The sequence below is a fragment of the Rhamphochromis sp. 'chilingali' genome (assembly GCF_963969265.1).
Source record: "Rhamphochromis sp. 'chilingali' genome assembly, chromosome: 21".
In the NCBI taxonomy this organism is placed as follows: Eukaryota; Metazoa; Chordata; class Actinopteri; order Cichliformes; family Cichlidae; genus Rhamphochromis; species Rhamphochromis sp. 'chilingali'.
In genome coordinates, this window is record NC_137949.1 from 7,637,894 (window position 1) to 7,659,623 (window position 21,730).

Below are 21,730 nucleotides of genomic sequence, written 5' to 3' on the forward strand. Positions count from 1 at the left end.
GTATGGCCTACAGAGAAACACAAATCTGGACATTGTGTGTATTTTTGTACAGACTTTCTGGGAGTGGGTTGCTCTCTATCTTGTGGATGCTTTCAGCATTGGTTTCATTCCCCAGGCTGTGATCTCTGATATTATAAATGACTAAAGCCCAGGGCAAATGTGTGGTAATTTGCTGTGAATTTCCCATTACAATCTGCATGCCGAAGTGTTAGGGAAACACCCTGGATTTGGTGTCACCTCTGTGGTGACAGGCTGTTTAGTGCTGAGACACTTCCTGACCTCGCTGTGAGCTCGTCCAGGCGCTGTGACAGATTTCAGATTGGCTTTATTTAACTGTGCACTTCAGAGAAAGGTTTGAGAAGCGGGATGAGCGGTATCCAATGAGAGGGCAACAGGATAATTGTGGCAGGGAAGAAGGGAGGCACTTGACACACATAGAGTCAGTACAGTTCACCATGTTCCACAGGAGCAATAAGGCCGTTCTAATCCCCTACCTTATTAAAGCTTTCTTGTTTGCATTCAATTTAGAAAAGAAGAAAACCTACTTTAAGTACTTGAGTGCAGCTTAATTCACGGTGAGACTTTATAGATAGCAGCTGATGTAACAGCGCTACAACTGTTACTTTACAGACTGGCAGCTCTATCGACGGTTTATAAGCATAAATTGTATTAAAATACTATAAATCTCTAAGTATAAAAACTCTAATGCTGCTGTATTTAACATTTTAACAAACTTTTAACAAAATCAGGTCTACGGCAAAAATGCTTTTAAAAATAAATCTAGTCAGACTTTATAATAATACCGGAGAATGAAACACATTTCGACTTTTACATTTAGGTATCGTGATCAGATGGCCACTTTAAATAGTCACCCTATTTTGGTGAAAGGCTTAAATGAAATAAGAAAAGTAACATTTCAAATCTTATATCAACTCTCTTTGACCTTGGATTTGACCTTCCTAATAGCAGGGACATGTTGAAATACTGCGACTCATGCAGCCTGCACCGGTGAAATGCATAGAGTATAACCTTTGCCTTTCCTCTCCGCTGTTAAACAATTAAAGACGTTTGGTTGTGGAGACGTGTATAGACAGACGTGTAGCTGAGTGATGAAACCGGCACGTCTACATGTCATTTAATGTTTCCTATTAAGTCTTACCTATACAGAGCTTTTTCTGATTATTTTTAACTGTTACATAACAAAGAATGGAGACATTTAAGACATAAGGTTATGAGTATGTATGAATAAAACCCTTCTAAACAATGCAGTGAAGCGTAAAATGTTTTAAAACGAACGGAAATATCATGCAAACAGTAACCAATCAGCGACTTTAACTGTCATATGTGGATTCGGACCTTTTATCTCTGAAACAGGCAACTTGTGAACAGCTGATTAATGGCTGTAGTGGTTTCTGTGGCCCGTTGCGAGCCACGTGAACAATGAGATGCCGACTCTAGTAACAAAACACATAGAACAGCTTGCTGTTTATCTTTTTTTCTCAACCTTTTTAGCTGTTTTCAAAAATAACGGTACATTACAGTAGAAAATGTGTTTCTGATGGCGCGGTGTGACAAAAGTCCGTCCATCTCATCTAACACCACACTGTGTAGTCTAGGCTCCTTGTTTGACAGAAACATTTTCTATTTCATGCAGGAGGAGAGGATTTCTAGGCCGAACATGACTCCTCTAATTTGCTGCCCGGTTGCGATCCGAGTTGTGTCACAGACAAAATACGAGACAGTGCTCCACTTTAAATTAGTCGCAGAAAAATCCTCCAGCTGTGATGAAGAAGCTTTCAGGCACAGTCCAACAGTGACACGTATTTTTTCGTGTCACTGTTTTGTTCAAAAGAATTTTGCAATAGCATGTGTCTGAATATTTGATGTAAAACTGGGAATACTCGGGGCCCTATGCATCCAGTCCGGCTGCTTTATTCACAGTCACATTGTTCCTCGGTGTATGACATGCTTTCGTGCAAGCTTTAAAATGCTGAAAATGAAACCCAGTCATGTGAAATGTGTGTGGCCCAATGTAAACACCTGCTAACGGAGCACTAAAACCAGAAGAGCTGAACTTGCTGAAAGCAACAGACACCCTGTAACAGTCAAGTTAAATGTTTTCCCTCTTTGTTCCTGCGCTCCGCTTCCATCCTTCATCACATCCCCGCGGAGAACAAAAGATATTTACACCTCAGTCGGTTCAGCAGGTAGGTGTCAGGAGTTTGTCTCGGCTGCCTGTCACGAAAAGGGGAAGCGCATCTCTAAACCAGCTCACGGCGACGGCGTTTCGGGCCTGCAGCCAGTAGCTGAAGAAATCGCATTGATCTCGGGAAGCGCGAGGTGTCTGCTTCAGGGCGTTTTTGTTTATGGAGGAACAATATTCTAATGAGGAGGTGTTGATTACAGAGGCGCCTGGGAGGTTTTGAGAGGCTTCAACAACGCAAAGATGATGATGCTGACAGTTCTGTGCATGCAGTTTGTAATCGGGTTCATGGAGACAAAGACAAGACTGAATGCTACCGTGCAATGCTGAAACCGCCTGTTGCCCTCGGGATTGTTGAGCGTTGGCTGTAACACAGTACGGCCTTTTTTAATTTCAGTGGGAATGAGATCCAATGTGAGGGTTGTAAAATGAACAAGTTTGGAAAATGCATCTTTGGAATTCAGGGTGAAAGGCTAATGAGTATAAGCTACCTATTTCTGGGTCACTCTAGATTGCTGGGAGTGAATATCAGAGCTGTACAATGTTTGTATATGCTTTGCAAATAGACTATTTAGTTTTTATTTCATGTATAGAGTTAAATAATGTATATATAGATATATATAAGTTATTAATCCCAGAACGCTTGATTTTATCCCCCTCACAAACATTACTTCCAGGATGTTATTTAAGATGATCCACCTTTCCATCTGTTAGAGGGATTTGGGTGGTTGCCAGTTTGGTACCTGCTGCCGAAGGCTGCAAAATTAAACGCAGAAGCAGATCTCAAATGCTACGATCAGCTGTATGAAAATAACAGACTTGAGAGTTTCCATGAAGTGTGCACTTAAAACAGTTGATGGCTCATTTTGAGGTCTTAACTGCAGTATGAGCTGTGTTCTTTAACACGTGGTTTAAATGTAAATATGTCACGTGGCAGTAGCTGATCCCTGACTGTCGTACCTGAGCGCGGTTTGTAAACGCAGCTTTGTGAGGAATCCTCCTGTTGTGTTGGATCTGCTGCTGAAAAACTGTCATCCTGTATATTTCACGCTCTCCTCACAGCTCCCGCAGCGAGCTGTGAGATTTTCTCAAATATGTGATCTGACTGGGCCAGTCTGACTCTGGGGAGGGAAAAAAACATTCAGCCGGGAATGTGTGGCACGCTTCGGCCCTTCATGTACTCTTAAAACAAGAGAAAGAGGAAGTGACTTGTTTATGACACGCAGATGATGTCTTTTCGTCTCTTCACAGGTGCTTCATGCTGCTGTACTGTAACATTTTTATTTATTTCTTTTTAAGCTTTGGGTCTCCCACAGCAGAGGCTTAGTTCATTAATGACCGTGTGTAAAAATCAGTGCCTGGGGATCACTGCAGCTCAGCTTTCACACATGTCCTTGTTTTTTGTGTCTTGTTATGGTTACAGTGCTTAAAATGAAGCCGTTATTTGGAGCTTCTATTGTTGTAAGCACATTAATCAATAACATCTTGTTTACAAAGGGGATTGTGGCTGCTGTGAACTTTTATGATTATCTCTCATTTCCTACAGAACAGAAATTATGGGGGTTTTGGGTCTTTTTTTTTAGTCCTGAGGGCATATGAAAAAAAATATTCATCACCATGTGCAGTTGTTCATCATTATATTCGTAAAGCCGGAACGTAAACTTTAAAGTTTATGAGGGAGTGCAGTTTAAAAAATGCGGGTTCAATTAAAAAATTATGATATCTTGAATCAATTAGGCAGCACGGTGGCACGGTGGTTAGCACTGTTGCCGCACAGCAAGAAGGTCCTGAGTTCAATTCCTCCATCAGGCTGTGTGGAGTTTGCATGTTCTCCCTGTGTTTGCGTGGGTTCTCTCCGGGTACTCCGGCTTCCTCCCACCGTCCAAAGACATGCAGCTTGTGGGGATAGGTTAATGGATTAATCCAAATTGTCACTAGGTGTGAATGTGAGTGTGAATGGTTGTCTGTCCCTATGTGTTAGCCCTGCGACAGACTGGCGACCTGTCCAGGGTGTACCCTGCCTCTCGCCCTATGACAGCTGGGATAGGCTCCAGCGCCCCCCTGCGACCCTGAAAAGGATAAGCGGAAGCGAATGGATGGATGGATGGATGAATCAATTAAGGCAATAAGACACAAAGATTAGAACTGGGACACCAGAAACAAAGAAAATAAGCTGAGGCCACTTTACTTGTATAGCACGTTTTACACACAAAAGCAAAGTTATTCATGTAAAGGAAAAAAATAATAAAGAGGGGGGGCACTATTCTAGAAATCACAATTAGTAAACATAAAAAAGCCACAGTTTTACGTCTGATTACTTTTCATCTGTTCTTGAGTTGACTGGCCTATTGGACCTTTTCTAAGTGGTGGAGTTTAATCTTGCATTGCACTGTTTACATATGTATCTCCTGGAAAACTGCAGTTATTAAAACAATCAAACAATCTCCTTACAGTATAATGACTCTGACATTTTGGATTGAAGTACATTGCCTGTTTATGCAACTTACTTCAACTGTAGGATTTACGCCCACCTGGTGAAATAAAGTAAGATGTATCTCTATTTTTAGCTCAGTGTTTGGTCTCCACCACCTCCTTAGGGGGGAAAAAGTGTCTTTACCAGCTGTTTCTATACATTTCCAGTTAGTCTCAAAGCAGTTATAAATCACTGTTTTATAAAGCGACAGCTTTAAACTTTGATTTTTTTAGTTTGGGCACAGAAAGAACTGGAGAGACTGCAGTTTGTGCTAAGTGTAGATGATAGCAAAGGTTTTGAAAGCTCATCTTTGGAGTTCGCCTTCAGTCAGCTATTATTTGACCGACTGTAGATTTTTTTTTCTTTTCTTTTAACCTCATGTTGCTTTGAAAACACTCAAAGTTAACATGTCAAGAAACTGCAGACAAAAAAACAACACCTCACAAACCACAGTGGTGCTAAATGTTAATGTAACACCTGGCAGGTGAGGTCTATGAAAACTTCCTGTTATGTCACACACTAAGAAAATCTGCTGTTACATGGTTACCTTTTAGTTCACAAATATGAACATAAAGATGCAAAGAAAAAAAAGTACAAACCCTGATATACTCAGTTACTCTGATGACCTCTGAATTGCTTTTGTATCATTTTCAGAGTTCTGCATTATGCTTCAGCAAATTATTTGCTTTGGGTTTCATCATTTTCCTGTGGTTGTAGTTCAAAGCCATTCATTTAAAGATTCATGGTCACTGCTGTTATTCCATCAGTCACGACAGCTGAATGTTCAGTCTCTGTACAGAGGCTCCTGAACCGCTTTCGAAAGCTGGGAGAGGACATAAAGAGAAACAAGAACTCCCGCAGCTGCAAACAACCTGAAAGAAACGCTCACGTCACATTTTACACTGAGATGCTCATTTGTTGTGGAAGAAGTCGAAATACGCCGCAGTCAAAACATGAATGTTTATGGAATGAGAAACTGATCCCTGTTTAGGCTGAAAACTGTTTACTGCTGATAGCGAAACCGCACCGCTGCTTTGTAGTCTGACGTACTGCAAACTGCTCCTAAACGAAGCAGAGCTGACACATCTGCATTGTTCTGAAGGTGCTGTGATCACTTTGCTTGAAACTCACTGCAATAAATCTCTCATCACGTCTTCTGTCTGTGGTTCTGTCTTCTGTCTTACTGGATACAAACCATACTGATCAGAGCTCGTGACGTACAACTATTTCATGTTTAAAATATTTATTTAGTCTTTTAATTGTATGCCAATCAAATCACCATTTTAAAGTTTTATTCATTTTTTTTTTATTAATTAAAATCATGGACTTGATACCAGAAGAAAAAAACGCTTTTGTGCTAAATAGGTTTGGGGTGTCTTGCTCATTTCACAGGTTTTGCCACTCAGGTCTTTTGCAGTCTGGCCACCAGATGGCAGGGCGTGACAGTGTTTTGGTGGCCTGGATGAATAAATACCCCCACTGGAAACCCGTGACTGCTTGTGTTTTTGTGAGTCCTAAATGAGCAGAGTTGTGACTGAGAGCAAATAATTAAATAACGTAGGGTTAGGTGGGAGGGAAATCATTGTTGCCATGTAAGCTGCTGATCCCTTAAAAGAGCCAATGAGTCGACTTTTAAAGACTGTGATTGTGCAGCCTTTGTGGTTTCATTGCATTTTATTACAGGAAAAAAAAAACTATAAAAGTGTTTGTTACTAATGTCCTTAGTAGCACAGCGATTAGGCAAAATAGAAAATGGGTGTTGAAAGTGTTGAAACTGAAATGTTGTTTTCTGAAGATGGTTTTAGATCACCTGAGAGACTGCTTGCCCTTCGTTGTTGTTGTTTTTAAGATGATTGTTATCCAGCAAAATTTTAAAGCCTTTTGTTCAACTAACATTTGTTTTTGTCATCGTTTTCTTATGAATTGCTCAAAGAAAAAGTAGTTGCATACATTCATGTCTATCAGAATTCATATTTAGTAGATTTAGATACAGATTTCTTTAATGACCAAACTACACTCAGTAGACACTTTTATAGTTACATCTACAGACACGGTCAAGATGACCTGCTAAAGTTAAAAGAGCATCAGATTTGCAAAGAAAGGTGATTTTAGTGTGGTTGTTGGTGCCAGATGGCCTGGGCTCAGTAAGTCAGACACTGGTGAAACTTACTGGGATTTCCCCACACCATCCGTGGAGTTCTGGAAATCAGGCAGATAGGCAGTTCTCTGGGTGAATGGGAGCAGCGAGTCAAATAACCACTTGTCATACAGACAGGGATAGCTTAGTAGGTAGCGTGGTCGCCCCATGATCGGTTCGAATCCACTGAACGGCTACCCTGAGGTACCCCTGAGCAAGGTACCGTCCCTACACACTGCTCCCGGGCGCCTTATTAGTGGCTGCCCACTGCTTTACTGAGTGAATGGATGAAATGCAGACAGAGTAATTTCCCCACAGGAATCAATAAAGTATGCATTGATGATTATTATTAAACCAGGGTATGCAGAAGAGTGTCTGTGATGATACAGTGTATCAGACATTTAAGCAGATTTGCTATAGCAGCACAAAATTGCACAATAGAAGACTGGAAAGATGTTCACTGGCCTGATGAGTCTCGATTTCTGCAGCAACATTCAGACGGTAGGATCAGAATTTGGCATAAATAACATGTAAGCATAGATCCATCGTGGTAAAAATACTCAGGCTGCTGCTGCTGGCAGTGCGATGGTGTGTGGGGCATTTACTTTGAGCATTTCGGGTTCCTTGCAACTAGCTGAACATTGTTCGAAAAGCACATCCTCATGTTATGTCACAAAGCTGAAATAATCTCAAGCTGGTTTCTGGGTTCACTGGACTCAAATGGCCTCCACAGCCACCAACGTCGGCTAAGTTTGAAATGGCGACTCAAGTGAGGACAGTACCGTGGTTCGTATACCTTAGTCCCACCCAGCACTTTATGACCCAACATCAGTCCTGGACCTCACAGCTTTTTTGTGCCTGAAAGGGACAAAATCTCTGCAGCTATAATCTGGAAAAAAGTTCGAACCGACTGGAGAAAAGACTGATATGGCAGCAAATTAATGCCATGGTTTTCAGATGAAATGTTGAAACAGTTGCATGTGGGTGTAATTTAATGGTGTCCACCTACTTTTTAAAAATATACTGTACATGATTAGGTAGTCCTGTAAAAGCAGAAGGTTTTGTTGTTGCCAGCTCTCTAGAAATAATTACAGTACCCAAGTAAATTTGAGGTATATGTTAATTTTACAGCTCTGGGCTGCTCTGTTGAATGGCTCAGTTAAGTTTTATGTGTGTGTTTGAGGGCACGCTGCACTGAGCTCAGAAGGAGAGCTAGAGAGTCTCCAGGCCTGTCTCCCCTCCAGACCAAACACACATCCATCTCCAGTGACCTCTGCGATCTGGCATCGAGTTAACCTTGACTCTGGCGTCCATAAACCGCCTGGCTCATCACAGAAGGCCACCCAGCGTCTGTGGTCACTCACAGGAATCAGTATTAGTGGGAGATGATGAACACGTCTAAGCAACAAACCTCGCAGTCAGAGAACGTACATACAGACTTTTCTTTTTAATATGCAACAAAAAGTCTCACAGCAGTGCTGCTCCTGTTCTCTGCCTGAGCTACATGGACAGAAGGGAGTTTTATTAAAGTTTTGTGCTGCATTCAGACTGGGAAACCACCATGACTGTTTCAAGTTGCAAATCAGTTCTGTTATGTTTTTAAGACTTGCATCAATTTCCTATTTTCTAATGTTAGTTAATGCTTAAATTACATCATCAAATTAGAGAAGATGTGACAGCTAACTTAACAGTTGAACTTTTCCTGTTGATTAAGTGTTGTATCCTTTACTTAAAAAAATAGTAAGAAGCGGAGGCAGCTGTAACCAAGGTGATAACAGCCATCCATCAATGCTTTGTCCTTAGACTGCCAGGGGGGCTAGACCCAAACTCAGCTTACATCCTGGACTGTTTGATGGTTCACATCAGGACTACCTCAAAGAAATTCATAAACACGCATTCTGACACTCATAAGATATTTTACATGACATTGAAACGTAATAGCCTATCAAAATATCATTAATATTGCACATTTTAGACAATCTATGACATGTATGTTCAGAAATATAAACTGTGTAATGTTCAACTCTTTTGCCATATTAACCAACTTTAGATGAGTTCAGCGGTTTCTCTGAGGTTAAGGTATGTGGGATTGCCATGTGTTTCCCTGCAACTGCTCCAGTTGTCTGAAATTCTCACAAAATGCTAATATTTCCTTCCAAAGTTAGTTGGGACCATAAAAAGAAAACAACTGTTAATTGTGTATGCTTAATGCTTTGTCTGCTCAGTGTGTAAATAGGAAACTGTTTGCCAACTTAATACATTTTTAAATTTAAATTTAAATTTCGTCGTGTGTAGCATACCATGTCGCGTCACTGGCTAATGCTACTATGATGCACCGTTTACGAAAAAAAAAAAAGAAACATTCATCCACTTCTCCTTTTCAAGGTGGCAGGGGGCACTGGAGCCTATCCGAGCGCCCCCTGGGCGAGAAGCAGGGTCCACCCTGGACAGGTCGCCAGTCCGTCGCAGGGCTAACACATATACAGAGACAACCAATCCAGTCACATTTACTCCCGCATTCACATGGGTGTTTAGTGTTTCCAATAAACCTGTCCCCACTAACTACATGGACAGAAGTGAGTTTTATTAAAGTTTTGTGCTGCATTCAGACTGGGAAACCACCACGACTGTTTCAAGTTGCAAATCAGTTCTGTTATGTTTTTAAGACTTGCATCAATTTCCAATTTGCTAATGTTAGTTAATGCTTAAATTACATCATCAAATTAGAGAAGATGTGACAGCTAACTTAACAGTTGAACTTTTCCTGTTGATTAAGAATCCATGCAAACATGCATGTTATAATACATGCAAACTCCACAAGCTTCCACCTGATGGTGGAATTGAACTCAGGACCTTCTTGCTGTGCCGACCACCGTGCCAACCAAGGACATGAAGCGAATACACAGAAATACAGGTCCAGTTCAATCAGTCAAGATAGCAGAGGTGAGACAAACAGACAGCTATTAGTACACCTAAATCAATTACAGAATGACATTTGGCAACTGCAAGTTATGAGTGAAATAACTGTTGGCAACACAAAGCAGGCGGGACACAAGATTCCCAGGTGAGCGACTGAAGCAACAACCAATGACAATGCAGGATACTGCCGCTTGATATATTACCTGGTAGTAAATATGTTACCTAGACAACCATAACTTTGAATATCCAGCCTGCAGCATCAAAGTGATGCGCAACAACCAAAGCTTCAGCAAAATTCAAACATGAATCCAAATATTTATTATGAAGGGGGAAACTAGCTTTAAAGACCAAAACAATCTGTAAGCATGTTCATATTGGAGTCATCTATGGGAATGTTGGGGGTAGGCTCAAGTGGCCGCTGGAGGAGCAATCTATGTATTTTAATCCCAGTCAACAATAGATTTCACCACAATCTTCACCACATTTACTGCCGTGAACGCAAATCCTCTCAACGAAACACTCTGAACCTCCGGAGTAAAAAGGGGCCACAGACTTTGATTTAAATGCAGATGACGTTTTCAGGTGACTGGAGGCCAAGTTCACAGTTTATTGCAGAGAGATGGAGGGAGGGGGGGACCAGCATTGTCTGGCAGGTGGTAAGGCTGCTGCAGGTTTGCAGCGTTAGCTTGTCTGGAAGGGAACCGTGCAAGGAGCAGCAATGAAACGATTTTCAAACAGGGGTTTCCTGGCTGCTGTGCAGCCGGCCGTTCCTCAGAGACTCATTAAGACTTCCAGTGGGTCTCGGTGTCTGGTGGCATCATTGGGTGGAATAGACGAACCACCAGAGAAACAAAGCAAACCCTCCACTACTGCTCCACCCGGCTGCTGCTCCTTTATTGTTTTTCTACTTTTGTGATCAGCTGCTTTGGGACTAAGAATAAAAATGTGTTATTCAAAGTGAGGTATATATGAGTGTGTGCTACTGATGGCAAACACCAGTGAGATGTGAGGTTTATTACTTAAAAAAGTTTGAAAGGTAGATAAGTTTGGAAAAACTTTTAGAAGATTGTAAAGACGTTCAATTAAAAGATTATTATTATTTTATCATGACCTCTTATGTTAGTAATGTAAGTATATTTAACAAGGCTCAATTTCCAGCCAGACTGAGTGATATTTGAGCTCTACTACAAAGACCCGATTATGTGCAATGACAATATTTGTGCGAAGAATTCAGGATTTTTGCTTTTTCAAATATCTGTTCTTGTTGGCTAAAGAAGGGATCACGTTCTGCAACTGAAAGAAAATTAGGGACTGAAATAAATGATTTTTTTTTGCCACTTTGAACATTTCTGGCAGCAGAACAAGCTGAAAACACAGCACTCATATGAGAACATTTTAAGCCGGTAAGCTTGCCAGCCAGCAGCGATGCTGTTTGCACACATACAGCAAGTCTGGTACAAATGAGCAAAACCATTTATTTAAAGTAACGTTTCTGACTCGAGCTCGATCCAGTGTTAGGTCAGGTTTTGTTCTCCACCATCATCTCACAAAAATGTGTCTTTCTGCTTACTGATGCTGAGCATGCAGCGCTTTTCAGATGTTTCTGCTGATTCACCTTCTTCTGCCTGATTTGTCACGAAACTAGTCTAAGAGTCAGACAGTGAACCTGATGCGGCTTCTGAAACTGTGTGACATCAGTCACAACAGTCCTGAACTGGAGACAAAAGCCAAATGAATAAGTTAACCTTTTCAAGAAATGACTTCTTCGCCCTTACTGTTGTTGCATGATGGGGTCAAATCTTCTCCATGGTGTCAAAAATGGTATCGAGTGTTGATTAGATTCCTGGGTATCGGTGTTGAGTTTGAAATTCTAGCATTGTGATGACCCTAGAATGGACTGAAACTGCTGTCCTGCTGTAGAAAATAAAATGCAGCAACTTTTCACTGTTTTTTCTTGTCAAGGTTTGTTTTTTGGTAAATTTAAAAAAAATGGAGAAAGTGTAAAAGTCCAAATTTTAGCTGGGGACCCCCGTCATTGTCAGGTACTGTGGTACCTGTGGTTGTTGGTTGGTGGAGGAGATGCTGTGTGTATACATATGTCCACATATGCACGTCTGCCTTGTTTAAGGTGTCTCTGCGATAGAGCTGTATTGTTCCCATTTAATCACCATCCTACCTCAAATTGGCAGCTCTCTCAGCAAAAGCTTTTTTGGGGCCGTCATCAGCATTTCATCACCATTACGGCTAATTCACAGCGGCACCCAGAATGAGGCATTTCTCTCACATCCCGAGCAAATCAAAAAGAGAACGTCTGAGTCATCCGGCAGACGATGGTCAGGTGAGAGGTTTCGTATCCTCTCCTGAAACTCTCATAGTTGTTCACATAAGATACACATTCAAAAACTCTTTTATGGACATTTGAAATGAATTAAGTCTAATACGCACAAAGATTATGGAGTATTTTAAACACATTTTCACAAAAAAGTCTTTTTTTTTTTAGAGAGTTTTTACTTGTTCCTGCTTGCTTACAACTTTCACCCAAGCATAGTGTATATATAGCATGTTTAGTCTCATATTATCTAACATCAAACTTTGCAAAACTTTACTGCACCTTTGAATAGGAGAACATGGCAAACACCTAATTTTGTATGTGTATGTGTTACTGACAAAATTTGGAATAACAGCTAAAAAGTATTTTACACAAGCAAATAATAGTGTTCTGGAGTCCTCTAATTTCATGACCTCAAAGTGTGTTATCATAATTCATCATCTAAAAATGATAACAGTAATCATATAATAAAATATGCTAGAATGAAAAATTGGCACTACCGGGGGTCAGTTAAACTTTTCTTAACCCATAAATGCTCTAATTTCTCTAAATCTCTTAAATGTATTATTAGAATTCCAACTTCTGTAATGACGTTTTAACTCACGCACTCTGGCGAACAGCAGAATTTGATTTATTGACCAAAAATGTGATCATTTGCTGAAAACACTTGCATGTGCAATTCACAAGTCTGAAAGTGGAGAAAGTTCAAGCCTTGGTCTCCGTACATGTGACTCAGTGATCCTCAACAAGAAGAGTGCGTCATTGTCACCCTGCTGAGTTTTGCACATAACTTGGGAGGAATTTGCCAGGACCCAGCCAGGAACAAACTGGAGACACTCTGTGACTTTATGGCGGGAAGCTTTATGATTCAAACTCACTGTTTGAATCAGAGTCTGGTGGTTTTGTGCTCGATTGCAGTATTTTTTTTAACTTTAGTGGTGAAAGTGTTCTTTTTGGAGATAATGTTCCATCCATCCATCCATTTGCTTCCGCTTATCCTTTTCAGGGTCGCGGGGGGCGCTGGAGCCTATCCCAGCTGTCATAGGGCGAGGGGCGGGGTACACCCTGGACAGGTTGCCAGTCTGTCGCAGGGCCAACACACAGGGACAGACAACCATTCACACTCACATTCATTCGCACCTAGTGACAATTTGGATTATCCAATCAACCTATCCCCACAAGCTGCATGTCTTTGGACGGTGGGAGGAAGCCGGAGTACCCGGAGAGAACCCACGCAAACACGGGGAGAACATGCAAACTCCACACAGAAAGACCCCGGCCTGATGTTGGAATTGAACTCAGGACCTTCTTGCTGTGAGGCAACAGTGCTAACCACTGTGCTAACCACTGTGCCTAATGACATATTTCTTTAAAAGGAAATGACTCAGTGAATAACCACAGAGAACTCAAGCCTGGCAATGCACCTTTCAGTCAGTATTCCTTTCTTACATTGATTTCAGCACTGAATTATAATGATGTCAAACAATTTTCCCTAGTGTAACCTGGTTTGCATGCTCCATGAATGCATGCTGAAATGTAAAGAACTGTTATTTGAAGTCCTTTTTGGAGTTTCAAATGTCTTCACCAAGCAGCAATCTCCAGGTTTAGAGAAACGTACCAGTTCCTTGAATGGCCACTTGATATTGACACCTAAAACAAGACTCCTATGTCAAAAGATCTGACTCCACATCAGCAATGAGAAGGTCTCACGTTTGGTCCAGAAAGTGTTTTGGCCTTTCTTTTTTTCCAACAATATCTTTATTGCATTTCAAAATTACATACAGAAATTGGAGTACTTCCACAGCAAAGGAAACATCCAGGGCAGCTAAATTATTGTATAACAGTCAATCGCCCTCCCTTGCAAATCAGACACTTATAAGATGTTAGAGAGCAACAGTTAAGTGGAAGTACAAACTATATGACCTGTAAATAATAACTTAGTCAAACAAAGGAAAAGGAAAACACAACCCCCCCCGCCCCCCCCAAAAAAATAATAAAAAAATAAAAAATAATATATATATATATATATATATATATATATATATATATATATATATATATATATATATATATATATATATATAATAAGCTTCTCTATTTCCAAGGGTTGCTCAACATCAACTCGGTTACACTATTGTGCATGGTTCAAAGTTACAAACTCAAATGTACAATTCACACAGCATTAAAGATCAAGTATAAAAGAGATTAATTTAGGAAACTGCAGAGGACCACCAACATTTACACCTGAAACACAAGTCTGGGATATCACCATTATACTTATTAAGCTTTTCTGGAGTCACATACGTCCTCATTAGCCAATTATATTGCAATACTTTGAGACGAGTATTGGTAGTTTGTGTTTGTGCTTCAGCACATGCCTCCTCCCAGTCTTCGGAGGATAAGTCCTCCTGTAAATCTTCCCTCCAAGCATTAAGTTTTCCTAAAGAAGATTCAGGGGAACCCTCTACTAACATATTATATAATTTGGAGATTATTCCCTTTCCAAAGCAATCTCTTTTCATTTCTGTTTCCAAAGTGGAAAACGGAGGGATTGACAAACACTGATTTTGAGATGATCTAATAAAGTTTCTCATTTGTAGATATTTAAATCGATGTTTGCATGGGATATCATACTTGGAAATCAACTCCTCAAATGACATCAAAATCTCACCCTCTGATCCCACGAGATCCCCTATTGTCTTTAAGCCTTTGTCAGCCCACTTCCTAAAACCAGGGTCTGCTCTGCCTGGAGGGAAAAACTGATTACCCCATATTGGGCTAAAGCGTGCGAAAGAGGTGGGTTCACCCAGGTATTTTTTAACCTGATACCAGATCATAATCATATTTCTGACTATAGGATTTTTTGTCTTTTTTTTTTCAACATTTTGACTTTTGCTGAGTATAGGTACTGGGGAAGGGGAAGAGGTACTGAACTGTTTTCCATATTTGTCCAAGGCGGGGGGGATTTATCTGTAAAATAATACATCATAGTCCTCAATTGGGCTGCCCAATAGTACCAAAGTGGATTGGGACATTTGAGGCCTCCTCTTTCATACGGTAAGTACAAGAGTGATAAACGGAGCCTTGGTCGTCCATCATTCCACAAAAAACGTACAAAAATTGTCTTCAGGTGTGAAAATAAGTTAGCAGGGGGTGACAATGGGATGTTCTGGAACAGGTACAAAAGTTTGGGCATTATGTTTAATTTAAGAACATTAATTCTCGCTATAAGTGACAAGGGCAAGGGCTTCCATCTATCTAGGGATGAGGTGATTGAGTCTACCATAGGGGTGTAGTTAGCTCCAACAATGTCTCTCAAACATGGCACTATCTTAATCCCCAGATAGGTAAAACAGTCTACCATTTTGAATTGGAAAGAATTTCCAGCACCCTCTCTCTCTTCTGAGTTAAGTATCATTAATGAAGATTTTTCTTTGTTCACTTTATATCCTGATATCTGTCCAAATATGTGTAGTAGATCCAACAAGGCTGGGATAGACTCCTTCAGCTTTTCCAAGAAAAGAATAACATCATCTGCAAATAAAGCAATTCTGTATTCCTGTTGGTTTACTGATAGACCAGTTATGCTCTTATGGGACCGCACCGCAATGGCAAACGGTTCGATTGCTAAAATAAACAATAAAAGTGACAAAGGGCACCCTTGCCTACAGCCCCGTTTAATTTCAAACGGTTTAGATATAATTCCATTTGTCAGTATTTCAGCATATGGCTCATTATATAAAAGTCTAATCCACCGACAGAAATTATCCCCACAGCCAAATCTTTTTAATATTTCAAATAAATAGGGCCACTCAACTCTATCAAAGGCCTTTTCGGCATCTAATGATAGTAGAGCAGTGTCCGGTTTTCCCTCCTGACTATGAAGAATATCCAACACTCTTCTCACATTATGAAATCCCTGTCTACCCGCAATAAACCCATTCTGATCACAGGTAATTAGATCAGGTAAAAATCTCTCCAGTCTTCGAGCCAAAATTTTGCAAAGTATCTTTAGATCCACATTAAGAAGACTTATTGGTCTTAGGCTACCACATTTATTGCACGGTTTACCAGGTTTGGGCAATAAAGTTATCAGGGCTCCTCTTAATGAGACCGGAAGGATTCCCTTTTCAAATGAATCCGAAAACATGTCAAAAAGAGGGGACAGCAGTTTAGTTTTAAATTCCCTATAAATTTCTGTCGACAGCCCATCTGGGCCTGGGGCTTTACCTGTTTTCAAATGGTCTATTGCTATAGATATCTCCTCCTTTGTTATAGGTGTATCAAGATCTGCGCTCATTAGTCCTGAAATGCTGGGCAACTGAAGGGTATCTAAGAAGAGATCTTGCTCTTGTCCCATGTGTGATATGTCTGAGTTATATAATTTTTCAAAAAAACCCTTAAAAGTTTCATTAATTCCTAGAGGGTCAACAATAACCTGTCCATCACTGTTTTCAACTGAGGCAATGTTTTTCTCATTCTGTAATTGACGGAGGCGCCAGGCTAATAATTTCCCGGGCTTTTGATCATAGAATGTCTGTTTAAGACGCAAAAGATGTGAGGCTGCCTTAGAAGCAGAAAGTTCATTATACTGTGTTCTTAGTAACAGAAGCTTTTGATGGACTCTTGGACAAAAACTTTGAAAATATTCTCCCTCAAGCATCTCAATCTCTGCCTCCAACTTTTTTGTTTTCTGATAAGTTTGCTTTGCTCTATAACTTGTGAAGCTAATAATCTGACCCCTTATGTAGGCCTTAAAAGCTTCCCATCTTGAGCAGGGTGATGTTTCATCCCTATTAGTATATAAAAAATGTTTATTTGGTTATCTATGAAAGATATAAATTCTGAGTCTAGGAGCCACTTTTGTTTAAATCTCCACCTAGGGGGATCTCTCTTCAGTCTCAAATCTTCATATATTAACGAGTTTGGCGAATGGTCAGATATTAAAATATTATCATAGTGACAGTCCTTTATTTTATGACTCAAATTGGCAGAAACTAAAAAGTAATCAATACGCGAGTATGATTTATGTGTATGTGAATAGCAGGAGTATTTTAAGACCTTAGGGTTCATATCCCTCCAAATATCCCTCAGATCAAGTTCTTTTATAAAATGTTGAATAGTTTGCCTACTTTTAGGATGAGAGAGATCAATACCTGAGCTCCTATCCAATTCTGGGTTCAACGTACAATTAAAATCCCCTGCTATAATAAGGCTACCAGACAGACATGATACTGTAAGAAAAAGATTATGAAAAAACTTTGGGTCGTCAATGTTTGGAGCATAGATATTTATCAGGATTATTTTTTCCGTAATAAGTGTGCCCTGTAAAATAACATATCTCCCAGCCTTGTCTTTAATAACCCTTGTCACCTGAAATGGTATAGATTTGTGGATCAAGATCATAACACCTCTTGCCTGAGAAGTGAAGGGCGCAGAATATATACTGCCTTGCCACCTCCTCCTAATCTTCGCCTCTTGACTAGACAACAGGTGCGTTTCCTGCAGCAGCATGATATCAGAGTGCATAGAGTTCAGCCTAGACATTACTTGTTTTACCTTCTCCAGTTTTTGTAGCCCTCTGCAGTTCCAAGAAGAAATTTTAATTCTTATCCCACCAGACATAACATATAACACTGAATGAGCTTCCCAACACATTTGAAATATTAAAGGACAGAGAAACAAATAATACCTGAATGTCAAAAACTACATCCATAACAATGAATACTGAATATGCCCCTTTAACTTGAACTTGGGCACCCATTTCCCTCCCCCTATACATATTGGCACCTGTCTAACAGCTAAAGGTTGTTCCACCCAAAAGTGAGGATCAACCGACTGTGCCTGAACACTTTTCCCTTACCCCACCCCGCTATGCAAACAAAAAACTCGTTATTGAATACGATAAGAAAATCAGGGTACTAATAGTGGCTGTGAGCCTCTGGACCAATAAACAAATAAATATAACAAACTGGCCTTTCTCTTTCTCCCTCTCACTTCTTTTTAAACTTAAAGCTCAGTAATTATCCCTCCATGCCAACACACTGTAGTATGACCATGATTACATCATCTCACCCCGGTCCACTTTCTGACCTCAGAGCCTTCACAAAGTTCTCCGCTTCACCTGGCAGGTTAAAGATGCGGAACTGTCCGTTGTGTGTCACTATCAGTCGCGCAGGAGGAATCATGCCGTACCGGTAGGGTTGCCAACTCCCTGAAAAATAAATAAGGGACACCTCATGGCCAGGGCCGGGCAACCCAGTTGTCTTCACCCTTCCCAGTGTGGTAGCTCTTTTTTTTGTGTGTGAAATTATTTTTTAACCATTTGACTTGAATTTGATTTAAGCAGATGGATATTCTTTTTGATATGACCATATGGGAAACAAATGATCATTTAGCCATTTATTTTTAGCTCAAAATGACAACATTAACACAGTAAAACAGGTCTCTTTCTTAAACAGAAGCCTGTCATGCTTAACTTTTGAGAATATAAGTAAATCTTTCTTTAAAAGAACTCTGTCCTGCTTAACTTATTATATAAATTAATAGAAAGCAATAGAACGAAAAATATTCTTGTAACAGTGCACATATAGTGCATTTAGTACAATTGGCTTCAGCTGAGGTATTATTTCAGCTTTTCTAAAGCTAATCAGCTGCTCCTGTTTGTAAACCCACTTGTTCCCATGATTACGCATCATAACTCATCATCATATTCATCTATGTATTACTTTTATGTATTAGTCATCTATTTGTTGTAATCATCTATCCTTGCAGTTGTTTATTACACAAAATAAATTATATTATCACACTTCTGGCCACATAGCCCTGATATTCACTGCACATGCCCATATTAACCTTAACCAGAGGGTTTAAAAAAAACAAACCAGTGTTTACATACCATATCTGCTTCTGCCGTGGCCTGGTGGATAAAAAATTGGTTAAGGGTTCCCCGAGCTGTCACGCCCCTCATGTTCTTCATGTGCCCACCACTAGAAGCATGCCTATGGAAAAAGTGCGCCGGCACACAGTGCAGTGCACGTTATAGGTGTTATCATGCATTTTCCCAGCCAGGTGTTTTCCTTTTCCCATTCCTCCCTGTACTTTTGCAGCCTTTTTTTTCTTTCTCTGAGGGGAACAAACATTGCTGCTCTAATGCTGGGCTCACACTGTGCGATTTTTGGTCCATTTTGAGCCGATTTTTGAGTCGTGCGACCGATTTGGTGATCGGCCCGTTTTTGGCCTTCATCGTGCATCGTTTAGTATACGTGGGGTAACGAGAAGCGGCTGTGTCACCACAGCCGCTCACACTGCTCACGCGCAAACGTCGGTGAAAAAGATGGAGCAGCACAGCTGTGCAGCGTGTGATCTGGACACAAGCGATGGAGGCACAACTTGTAGAACTTTAGAAAGCTCATCCGAGCCTTTTCCATGTGGCATCACAAAATTATCACGACCACAACAACCGTGAAAACAGTTGGATTTACACTGTTGCTCAATCACAGCTGCCTGATCATGTTTTTCATTAGCAATTTAGCAAAGTTGATGGTGGTGGTGTGTGTGTGTGAGTGAAAGACAGAGAGAGAGAGCGACAGATTTTCTGTTACAAGCTTCATGTTATGGAGGCACAGTGTGAGCACTCAGGTCTCATCAGAGCATCGGGCGGTATAGTGTGAGACCTGCATCGTGACCTACCAACTTCTAACCCCTGCGAGTCAATCGTGCAGTTTGAGCAGGAGCTGAATAACGCGACTGAAAAAATCGCACAGTGTCTGCCCAGCTTTAGGTGTACAGTCGTCCGAGACTTGCACCGCAGTGACGGCGTTTGTTTCCCTGTTGGCCATGCTTCTTGTTATGGTCATCTGTTGTCTTCCGGTATTTTCTCCGCAAGCGACCTTTCCTCGACCAATGAGATGAGCGGTAATCTGAATTGTCATACTCGAATTGTCATAAGTGTGCTGTCAGCTCATTGGTCACAAAGCAGGAGAGGGGCTGGGAATTATGTTTTCAAACAAAGCGTTAATTCCATTAACATTTATAGACTACTTTTGATTCTCACTGTGTTACAGGATAAAGTGCGTCCCTTATTAGCTCAACACGGGACGTGTACTTTTGTTTCGAAATACGGGACGATTCCGTTTTTTAAGGGACGGTTGGCAACCCTACGTACCGGATACCCATGGAGCGAAGCTGTTGTCTCACGGCGTCAAACTCTTTCTGTTTTTTGTGCACTCCGGTCGCTAGGTCCTCATAAAATCTCACCGGGCGATTCTTGAAAAGAATCTGTCCCTTTGCCCTGGCAGCTCTTATCACGGTCATTTTATCCTTGTAATTTAGAAACTTCATGATCATAGTCCTTGGTGCAGCGGTATTTGACATATTCTTCTGGCCGACCCGATGCGCTCTCTCCAGCGTCAGAGCGGTTCGTAGCGGCGCCAAGTTCAGAGCCTCCGGTAGCCAGCTTTCCAAAAAAGCGCACGCGTCTTCTCCTTCTGCGTCCTCGGGCAGGTTAACAAGTCTCAAGTTAGATCGTCGCGATCTGGTCTCCAGATCCAGCACTTTGTCCTCGAGGTTTTTGTTGTTATTTTCAAGAGTCCGTACCTTTGCTTCCAAGGTGGTAATGCCATCTTCCGCTGCAGATATCCGGGCCTCCGCCTCGCTGACCCGCTTGGCACACTCATTAACATCCTTCCTCACGGTCTCTATTGCTGACAAAATACCATCAAGTTTGGAGGAAAAATCGGATTTCAAGCTTGCAATAGCCGCCAGTATTACGTCTGAGCCTTCGGCCGTCTCTTCCCTCTCAGTCGGCTCATCATTTCCCTCCTCCACCGCCTGGCTAGCGTTGATACTAGTCTCGCTATCTTCACGGCTAACGCTAGCTTCACAGCTAGCCTCAGAGTTCAACTTAGAAGTGAAGTCAGATAATTTCGATTGAGTCGGTCTACCAATGTTTTTCCCGGGTTTCCTTTGCGAGAGAGGCATCACAGCTGTCCTAGGTGTCGTTCAATGTCTAACAAACGAGTATTATTCAGGATTTTACAGAAAGATAGCGGAGCAGAAGTGGGCACGTCCTTTCAGCCAGCCGCCATTACCGGACCAAATTTTGACATATTCGTTTTGGCCTTTCTTGATCATTTTTCCAGAAGATTCATTTTTGCACAACTCACCCTTTTATTATAAATAAAGGCTTAAATATAGCTGCGTTATAGGGGTCATTTTCCATTTTGCCAGTGTGCTCTTGGGTCTTGTTTAGAGTTTGGTTCATTTGGACACGTTCTCTGTACTCGACACAGGCCTCAGGACTTCAGTGCCAGACGTAGCATCACTAGTGATTATTGTATTTTTTAATATAATCTTTTGTCTTTTTGTAGGTATAATAAAATCCATATTTTGAAAGTTACACCCGTATCTTCCTGGCTGCTTGGTCCCTAGACTACAGTCTTTTTGGTCTTTTTCACAAGTTGTTCTTAAACTCTGAATTTCTTCCTCAGTGTGTCTTTTCTCTCTCTGCCCTTTTATTCATGGAGTTCCACAGGGTGCCATGCTAGGACCATTTCTGTTTACACTATACACGATGGGATTTAAATAGGAAGATTTTTCCTGTTAAAAGGGAATTTTTCTTTGCCAGTGTCACCAAGCGTCCTCTGATTTCTGTGGTTTTCCCTGTAT

At 40.9% G+C, this 21,730-nt stretch overlaps 1 protein-coding gene across 1 annotated transcript; it reads right to left on the reverse strand.

The window, feature by feature from the left end:
- Positions 1-14,156: 14,156 nt before the first annotated feature.
- Positions 14,157-21,149, reverse strand: LOC308389129 (uncharacterized protein). Its single transcript, XM_080870300.1, has 3 exons — positions 20,229-21,149; positions 18,960-19,062; positions 14,157-18,275 (listed from the first exon to the last, which is right to left on the reverse strand). The coding sequence occupies exons 1-3, from the start codon at positions 21,041-21,043 to the stop codon at positions 18,246-18,248; spliced, it is 948 nt and encodes a 315-aa protein (XP_080726426.1). The 5' UTR covers positions 21,044-21,149; the 3' UTR covers positions 14,157-18,245.
- Positions 21,150-21,730: the final 581 nt, after the last annotated feature.

Excerpts from the sequence above, each read along its gene's own strand:
- LOC308389129 (XM_080870300.1), bottom strand. The coding sequence starts at position 21,043 with ATGCCTCTCTCGCAAAGGAAACCCGGGAAAAACATTGGTAGACCGACT. Across the intron at positions 19,063-20,228 it reads CTTCGCTCCATGGGTATCCG|GCATGCTTCTAGTGGTGGGC; the intron begins GTACGTAGGGTT and ends CTTTTTCCATAG. Across the intron at positions 18,276-18,959 it reads CCACGGCAGAAGCAGATATG|GGAGTTGGCAACCCTACCGG; the intron begins GTATGTAAACAC and ends TTTATTTTTCAG.